The 9,602-nt window shown below is 36.4% G+C and overlaps 2 protein-coding genes across 2 annotated transcripts; one reads left to right on the forward strand and one right to left on the reverse strand.

Moving 5' to 3' along the window:
* The first annotated feature begins 927 nt into the window (after positions 1–927).
* On the forward strand, positions 928–1,745 carry LOC143545140 (uncharacterized). Its single transcript, XM_077037076.1, has 2 exons — positions 928–1,014; positions 1,161–1,745. The coding sequence occupies exon 2, from the start codon at positions 1,179–1,181 to the stop codon at positions 1,647–1,649; it is 471 nt and encodes a 156-aa protein (XP_076893191.1). The 5' UTR covers positions 928–1,014; positions 1,161–1,178; the 3' UTR covers positions 1,650–1,745.
* A 342-nt stretch (positions 1,746–2,087) lies between these two features.
* LOC143545133 (tRNA (guanine(26)-N(2))-dimethyltransferase 1-like) lies at positions 2,088–7,355 on the reverse strand. Its single transcript, XM_077037070.1, has 12 exons — positions 7,075–7,355; positions 6,241–6,496; positions 6,060–6,147; positions 5,832–5,953; positions 5,592–5,731; positions 5,430–5,514; positions 5,262–5,350; positions 5,076–5,181; positions 4,778–4,990; positions 4,493–4,687; positions 3,983–4,060; positions 2,088–2,509 (listed from the first exon to the last, which is right to left on the reverse strand). Exons 1-12 carry the CDS (start codon positions 7,194–7,196, stop codon positions 2,240–2,242), a joined length of 1,764 nt encoding a protein of 587 aa, XP_076893185.1. The 5' UTR covers positions 7,197–7,355; the 3' UTR covers positions 2,088–2,239.
* Between the last annotated feature and the right edge of the window lie 2,247 nt (positions 7,356–9,602).

Genomic DNA, 9,602 nt, shown 5'->3' on the forward strand with positions numbered 1-9,602 from the left:
ATTTTAATAAATGAATTGTTTAGGACTAAGTCAACTTAGGTTGACGCATTTGGTTGCATAAGTATCCTCTGAGGTCCAAACCATCTACCATTTGGGCTTTGGCACAAATTTTTTAATCACATGGTTTTAACTTTTCTTTTCCTAACCTATACCATATAAAAAGCAATTATACTAATATATTTTGAAACCACTTTAATGCATATATAAACAATATCTTAAAATCACCTGGTATCAAAGCTTAAAATTATAGGTTTTCTAAGTTTTTTACTCACAATTCTTGAAACATTACCTACAAAGAAATATCATATAATACGGAATTGTTAACCTGATGCATAGTAAATTCAACTAATTATATGTATCATATATCACAACTCTAATCAATAAGTCGAGACATAAGTTTAAGAGATTTATAGTAAATCGCTACTATTTGTTTCCAAAACATTTATTTATTTTAGGTATATGGTTAAAAGGTGATTATTTATGTTAACGGATTAACTTCTTTTGCAGTGCAAACTCACCATATCTAGCTTCAGTTGTGAACGGTCCCGGTAAAAACAGCTTGACACCTTTGGTTCAATGCACAAAACATATGTGCCCGATTCGAGTTCACTGGCACGTGAAGCTTAACTACAAGGATTATTGGCTCGTGAAGGTCACCATTACAAATTTTAACTATAGGATGAATTACATGCTTATTATATCTTTAGCTTTAGTAACCGTACCAAGCTTACTGTTGAACAAGTTTTTCACTCGAATAACTAACTAACTAACTGGCTTGCTAAGGGTTAAATAGACAAAAATGCATATTGTAGTTTAGATGAAACCTAGTTTCCCTTCAAAAGAAAACAACATTAATTATGGATAATTCATGTTTGAAAAGAGCCCAGTGGGCTAAAATAAAATAATAAAAGCCCGTGAATGTTAATTATTATCTAACGGGTCATCTTCACCAAATCTCAAAATAGCATCGAGTTATTGTGTCATCTGCTGCTGCTGCTTTTTTATTTTACCCAGGTATCATCCAATCCAATCCAATCCAATCTACTATGTTTATTCTATTTACAATTGCTTTAATCAGATCTTCCATCTATAGAATAAACACACGCTAGTTAACATTTCGAAACGAAACCCTATTTTGATTTGATTTGATTTGATTTTAGGGTTTGATCTCCAATTACATGGCGTCTTCACTGAAGGAGATCCTAACACGGCGTCCGGTGGCGGCAACCGTCCGTCTAACCATCCCAGCCGGCGGCGCACGTCCCGGGCCGCCGGTGGGCCCGGCAGTCGGTCAATACAAGGTTAACCTTATGGCATTCTGCAAGGACTTCAACGCCCGGACCCAAAAGTACAAAGCCGAGGCCCCCATCGCCGCCACTGTCACCGTCTTTAAAGACAATACGTTTGAGCTCAGCGTTCGTTCGCCCTCGGTTACTTGGTTTTTAAAGAAGGCGGCTGGGATTGAGTCCGGGAGTGGGCGGCCTGGCCATGTGGTGGCCTCCACCATTACTCTGAAACATGTTTATGAGATCGCCAAGGTCAAGCAGGCTGACCCCTATTGTCAGTATATGTCGTTCGAGGCCATTTCTAAGTCTGTTATTGGGACCGCCAAGTCGATGGGGATTAAGGTTCACAAGGACTTGGATTGATTCATGCTTTGTATTTTGGATTTTTTTGAACCTTTTTTTGGTGTAATGAAGCTTTGTGTTGAAGCATATGCATTCTAAGGTTTGCCTTTTGACTCTCTTTCAACTCCTTTTTTTCCATATGTTTTAAGTGCATAAAATGATATAATTCATGATTATTATGATTTGTTGTGATTATTAGCATCATACAGTGTGTAGTATGCAGTAGGCTTTACCCCTTATACAGATTACACAGAAACAAACTACCTACATCAAAATAAATCAACATAAAAAAAAATAAGATAAAAGATAATAATCTATGGGACACAAACAATAGTTAGGAAAAATATATAACTACTTACATAAATTCCATCAAAAGAATACAACAGGATTTCATATAATTAAGAAACCAAATTAAAAATAATGAAAAAAAAAAAGCAGCCTTCACTGTTCAACCCTCAAAACTTCCATACAGAACACATCCACCCTTCAACTAATTTATATCTTTTTCACAAACTTATTCCAACAGGGTAGTTGACCGCTAAGATTACTAGTTGGATTCACTCTGCACACAAATGCAGAACAAAATCAGGTCTATAAAAAGCTTCCAGTTATCATGAAATTGAACTACAATCTTGCGTCTTCTTACGTTTCGCTTCAGGCTCTTCCCCTTGTTCTTCATTATTATTATTATTATTATTATTATTATTATTATTAATGATCTCGTTCACCGTTTCTGGGCCCAAAAGAGACACGTGTTTGCTAGTGATAGTCCGTCCGGCCCGCAGTTTTGGGCCCCAATGTCTTTCAGGATTTGGTAGAAAACGGGCCACCTTCTTTGCTTGAGCCTTGCTTAATGACGCAACCGCTCGAGCAAAATTAGCCTGTTAGTAAACATTTCAAAACGGATCAAATTTTACGTTCCTGTCCTCAAACGATGGAGATGTGGTGAAGAACATCATGCCATTCAACTACAAGTTAGGTTTCGATGGCCCTAGAGAGTTTGTGATAGCAATGCAAGAAGCATCATGTAGAAAAGGTGTTTCTAAGTTTGGTTAGTTGGTATCTTAGTGGGTAGCTTATAAATTTAACGGATTAATTTTAAATTATTCGGATGATAGACTGTGTAATTAATTATGGTTTCAATTTAAACTACTTTTAACTTTTATTTGCATATTTAAAGTTAAGTCACATGCTCGTCTTTGTGTTTGTCTTTATCTTGTATGTTACGCATACGCTTTTCTCTTTTATCTTTATTAAAGTATAATATGCGGGTTTTTTGTCACCGTCACGTCCTCACCGAATAATGATTAAAATACGAAAAACACGGGTGACCAATTTAGCTAAAGTTTTAGTTTTAAATGGATTCACACAAAATGTATGATAATGCACACGTTTAATCATTTCAGACGATTACCCATCTCCAAAACTAGGAAACGATTGTATATTTGTATGACATAAGATCCTTGGGACTAGAAGTTTAGCATAACATTAGTTACTAGGTTAATGCTTACCTATGACCAAGTGGTCTAGACTCTGGTGGTAAGGTCCTCACCACAGGTGAGGTGTGAGAAGTTTACTTTGAAGTTAAAAAAACTAGATTGTTTAATCATTAGTTGTATATATGAAGTTTACTTTGATTTATTTTTTTATGCGATCCCACCAGATCCAAACCATAACAGACCTAAAAAACTTTGAACCCCTATAAAAAAAATTATGTCAATACAGTTTCGGGCATTAAATTAAATAAACCACAAACAAAAATATGGGACAAGAAACATTACAATAAACACATTAATGAAAATAAAGCATCTCACTAGTTAGGAAAAAATATAACTACTTACATAAATTCCATCAAAATAATACACATGATTTCAAATAATTAAGAAACCTAAAAAGAAAAAAAAACGACTTCACAGTGTGCCACCTCAAAACTTCCATACAGAACACATCCACCCTTCAACTAATTTATATCTTTTCTACAAACACAGAACAAATCAGGTCTATAAAAAGTTTCCAGTTATCATGAAATTGAACTAGAATCTTGCGTCTTTTTACGTTTTGCTTCAGACTCTTCCCCTTGTTCTTCATTATTATTATTAAGACTCTCGTTCACTGTTTCTGGGCCCAAAAGAGAAGCGTGTTTACTAGTGATGGTCCGTCCGGCCCGCAGTTTTGGGCCCCAATGTCTTTCAGGATTTGGCAGAAAACGGGCCACCTTCTTGGTTGAGCCTTGCTTAATGACGCAACCGCTCGAGCAAAATTAGCCTGTTAGTAAACATTTCAAAACGGATCAAATTTTGCCCATACTGAAAAGGGTATTTATGGTATTTGACTAATAATGAAGTGAAACATACCTGAAGCACGGGTTCCTTAGCTAAGATCACACTTCCAGAATGCTCAGGCGGTTGGGGTTTCACAGGATATTTTTTAACCTTACAATCAACAAAAAGGCACGGACTTTAATTCAACACGGTGATAGTAACCGATTCGAGATGGTTAATCTCCCTAGCCTTTTGTAGTAGGCAAACAGTTCCAAGAATTAGATGAGAAAGATACACTCTTTTGGAGCACCATTTTCAATATTTCATTTATGCTAAAAACAAATACAAAGTAACTATAAATAGCCATACAAACCACTTACCCACTACTTCTTAATATGACTCTAAATAAACTAACCACTAAGAATATTAAACTACCCACTACTAACTCATAGACCAATTACTAATTAACTTAAATGAAGTAATAAACAAATACTAATAATTATATTAATACATGCACATGCACATGCACATGCACATGCACATGCACATATCACACGGGTTATAATTATAAGTTTATCATGATTAATGAAAAAATTAGCTTACCCAACATCGCATGATATCCCATATAACCTCCATAGGAGCATCCGATTTTAACCCTAACGGGTTCACGTGAGTTCCAGAAATACGGTATCCGGCATTAATTACAGCAGACCTAAATACCACTGCAGAAGGTGAAGTGCACTTTAAAGTTGCACAGAGATTGTGCAAACTCACAAAAAGTGGAACATCCGGTAACTCCTGAATGTATAAAACAACTTAAATGATTTACAAAATTATAAAAGAAGCAAATAACGAAAATGTCTTTAGTTTAAGTGTAGCCAGTGCTACCTCTGAAATCGTTGTCAAGACAGCAGAAATTCGGTCAAAAGCAGGATATCGCGCCTTCATAGACTTCACATCTGATAATATTGATGTCACCCAATCTTGATCATGAATAGGAGCCGACCAAACAGGCCCACCCATGTTATATTTTTTACCACTGTCGGTACACTCTTGGGGAACAATGGGACCAAAGCCCGGGAGATATCTCACACTCGTATTCTGAAAAAAAAATGTAATGATCAAGAAATAAGATCTCTAAACATTTTTTAAATGAATATTTTGGGAATAATTTGCACGCACGCACCTTAGAGACTGTCCTACCGAGTGGCTGTAGATGAAACGAATCACAACCAGTACATTGGTAAACATATGAAAGCTTGAGAGGAGTGTTTTTCATGGCACCTGCTGACCTGGAATCATTACATAATTTCAAGAAGTTATAAACCCATGTCTTAGTGTTCAAATAGCTTGATAGATAAAGTGTACTCACGTGTATATGCGAACAAATACCCGTACATAAAAGTCCATTTGAACGGATAACACAGGGACAATGTATCGCTTGTATCTATTTGCATGACTCTGTACAAGGTGAAAGTTTTATTTTTTTCAAGTAAATAAAGGATTATGATAATATAAATCTAGTTGAAGATTAGAATACCTCAATGCATGCAAGGAGGACCCGCAAAGTTTTATTCCAAGCCATTTCGTGGCAGTATTTTGCTTTCAGGGGGTAGGAACCATATCTAGCTCATAATACAACAAACGATGAGTCCGTATTGTTTTCAAAATAAATGTGAAGTAAACATAATATGTAAATTACTTGGAATAGCAGACTTCTCCATTGCCTCCACATAGGACTGCCATATCTGTTGCTGTACACATCAGCATGCCTCCGTTACCAATCGACTGCACTGCAGAGTCCAGGAACACAGATGGTGAACCGTATGGATCCAGATCAACCTGAAAAACATCAAATTCTGGTTACACAACAAGATTATAAGTTAATCATGTAACATAGATTAAAATAAAGATAACATGTTAGATATAACATAAATCATACCATATCAAATTCCTTTGGATGTGTAAGCATATATACTCGAGCGTCAGCAAGATTTGATTCCACCTTTGTGCTTGCAACTGAACCGTTGAATTTAATGTTTCTCCTGCAAGCTTCAACAGATGCTACACAAGAAAGCATAACAAACATGTTTAATCAATATTCAGATTCACACCAACTACAATATTATAAAACATAAAGCACAAATATACATTTATACACTAATCCAACCTTTATCATTGTCGAGCGCCACAACCTTCCCGATCCCTTCTACTTCACGAGCATATCTTAGAGCCCTTAACCCTGAAGCAGACAGAGCCTAATAATTCATAAAAAAACACTTACGTTAAAACCAACCTCCATAATGAAAAATTAACAACTTATACATGAAATATATTAAAAAAAAAATAACCTCAAGCACTATAGGCGGTTTTAACTCTCCCTGGCCTTTACCCTCTTGTAGCTTTTCGGCCTCTTCATTATCGAGCACGTCTTCACATTCACCATTAGATTTTCCATTAGGCGTAGGAGAATCACTTGGCCCGGAATCATGATCTTCCGATACCTTTAACACCTTTTTTATTCTTTTAGACAATAGTGCTTCGTGTTCTTCTTTACGTTTCGATATAAACGTCCGCAGAACAGCAATAGACATCTCTATTATTAACCTGCAGAGCACACAACTTATACTTAGGCCATGTGTAATGGGGCTACAATTTGGGCGATTTTGGGCGCGAAGGGGCGCGAACACCGCCCCCCTGGGCGATTTTTGGGCGAAAAGGGGCGGGGCGAGTTCTTCTCGTCGCCTGGAAGAAGGGAAGACTTGCAGGTGGTGGGGCCGGCATGTATGCATATGTGTGTGTGTTATATATACATATATATATGTATATTATTATTATGTATATATTATTATTATTATATACATATTTGTAATCCCTACACCATTACACCCCAAAAACAAATTCTCACCCTTGCTGACTGGGCGCCACACGGCGCAAAACGCCCCAATTTGTAGCCCCTCCACTACACATAGCCTTAATTCCTAAATCTTAATCTATCTGCTAATTCAACACCTATATGAATTTGATAAATGCTGTTCCCAATAAGGCAATAAACTTAGATTACTCACTCAAACTAACCATCATTCTAAACATAAATTATTATTGATTATAAAGCAATAAACTTTAAAGAAAAAAAGAACAATAAAGACCCAAAACAGCATAAATGTATGAATAAAAATAAAAACTTGACCTGGGTTTTATTGTAAAAGACTTCATTTTTATTATGCATCAAAATCTCAGCTTGTCCTTCTTTAATTATGGTGTAATCGTTGAGATCAAATAGCTTCTCTTCCTCCTCTGTTCCCATCTTATTATTACTGATACGGTGGCCGGAGTTATTGTTGGCGGCGGAATAAACAGCCGGAGTTTGAAGATAATAATAATAATAATATCAGTCTGCAAATAATATTATGAAACAAAACAAACAGGTGCAGTTTGTTTATAAACCAAACCCTATTTTGAGTTTAGCTTTGTTATTCGTGGATATACCGAGTACGATGTTTCCATTAAATAAAGACAGAATTACAAATTTTGTCCTTTAAAGTAAGACGAATTACGGTTCGTGTCCTTTTCTAAGTTTCCTTGCAGGCGGTGTACTTTAAACTTTTTTTTTTGCACGTTATGTCCTTTACGCTAACTGGGTTAGAAAAACTCAGTTAAATGCCCTCACGTGAGGCGCATGTGAGGGCATTTTTGTCTTTTCACCTGTACCTGCAACTTCTTCTTCCTCTTTCCCTATGTTTCTTTAATCTCCCTTTCCATCCACCACCAACAGCCATGAACACCACCACCACCACCACCAAAAAACCACAACCACCCGATCTCCAACCGCCATCTACGCAAACACCTCCGTATGGTTCCATCATCATCTTCATCTTCCCGTTGAAAACCCTAATTCATCTTCCCGGAGAACCCACAAACCCAGATTCAATAGTTAATCTATTAACAATTATTATTATTATTTATAATAATAATAATAATAATAATAATCCTTCATTTCATTTCATTCCCACTGCAGCAATTCTTCAACAATGGCTTCTTTCAGTGTCAATTGCCCCAAAACAACAGCAGCTCTATTGACTCCTCACACAAACCCTAACCGAAATAACAAGCACCTACGTAACACCACCTCTGCCGTTAGCTTCCAATCGGATATCAAATCCAGTCGCGCATTCATCGCTGGATCCTCATCTCAGGTTTATTATTATTATTATTATTTCATCATCTTCATCTTCCCGTTGAAAACCCTAATTCATCTTCCCGGAGAACCCACAAACCGGAGTGGTTGGTGGCGGCGGTGAAGATGGATCTGGGTTTGTGGGTTCTCCGGCGAGTTGGATCTGGAAGATGGATCTGGGTTTGTGTCTTCTCCGGCGAGTTTGACCGGAATCTGGGTTTATGGGTTCTCCGGCGAGTTGGATCTGGGTTTGTGGGTTCTAAGCAGTTTGGTGTTGCAGGGTGGTCGGGATAAGTGGTGGTCGGATCTAATGGTGGTCACAGAGATGGTGACACTTGTTGGTGGGGATAAGCGGTGGTGATGTTGGGTGTTGCAGACTTGCAGCCTTGCAGGTGGTGGCGGTGGTGATGGTGGCCGGGAGAGTGGTGATGAATCTGAGATGAGATGGAGACGGTGGCTGGTGGCGGAGCTATGGTGGCGGTGGTGATATGAAACCCTAGATTGTTAATCAAAGTGTGTGTTAATAGATACAGATACATAAACAGAAGAAGAAGAAGTTGCAGGGTAGGCAAAAAGACAAAACTACCCTCACATGCTTCTCACGTGATGGGATTTAACAGAGTTTTTCTAACCCAGTTAGCGTAAAGGACATAACTTGTAGGAAAAAAAAGTTTAAAGTACACCGCCTGCAAGGAAACTTAGAAAAGGACACGAACCGTAATTCGTCTTATTTTAAAGGACAAAATTTGTAATTCTGTCTTAAATAAATAATAAATAAACTGTAAAGAAAATCTAATAATAAATAAATAAATAGATTATTATGCGTGCGTTTCCATTAAAGAAAATCTAGAAAAAACAATAACAACATAAAGGTGGCTTTTAATGTTTTAGAAATAGAATCATGATTCTTTATTGATTGATTGATCAAGATTTTCTTATAATTTGTTAAAAAAAGAGTTTTATAAATCTCATCTTAAATCTTAATCTTAAATATATAAACAGACCTTCAAAATCTTTGTAGTTGCTCCTCAACCTTTCTCAAACCACCAGATTAATTTATTTATATGCAGATTTTTTATGCATTTGACACGAATTCACAGGTATGAGCCTCACCAAACCCATATAACCCTTAAACGGGTTATAACAGCTCATTATATAAAATAATCTCATAAAATGTTTGATATGAAAATCCTTTAAAAATATACGATTTATAATTAAAAAACAATTTTATGGTAAACAAAATAAGCGGGTCATGGGTCTCATCAAACATGGATAGCTTTTAAACAGGTTATAACATCTCAATTATTTGTGAAACGTTTTCATCATCAAACCATAAGTATATCATTAACTTCCTTACAATAAATAACATTAAGATCCAAAAAAATATATAAATATTGGAAACGAAAAATGTAAAACAACTTCCATAATAGGGGTGAGAAAAAACCGAACTAACCGAAAAACCGAACCGAAGTGTTAACCGACGGTAATTTTGTTGTTTTAATTAAACCAAATTTTCGGTTTCAGTTCAGTTTTCTA

This window comes from Bidens hawaiensis, unplaced genomic scaffold, assembly GCF_021521415.1.
Source record: "Bidens hawaiensis isolate Kalapana, Puna unplaced genomic scaffold, B.hawaiensis_p1.1 tig00013865_1, whole genome shotgun sequence".
In the NCBI taxonomy this organism is placed as follows: Eukaryota; Viridiplantae; Streptophyta; class Magnoliopsida; order Asterales; family Asteraceae; genus Bidens; species Bidens hawaiensis.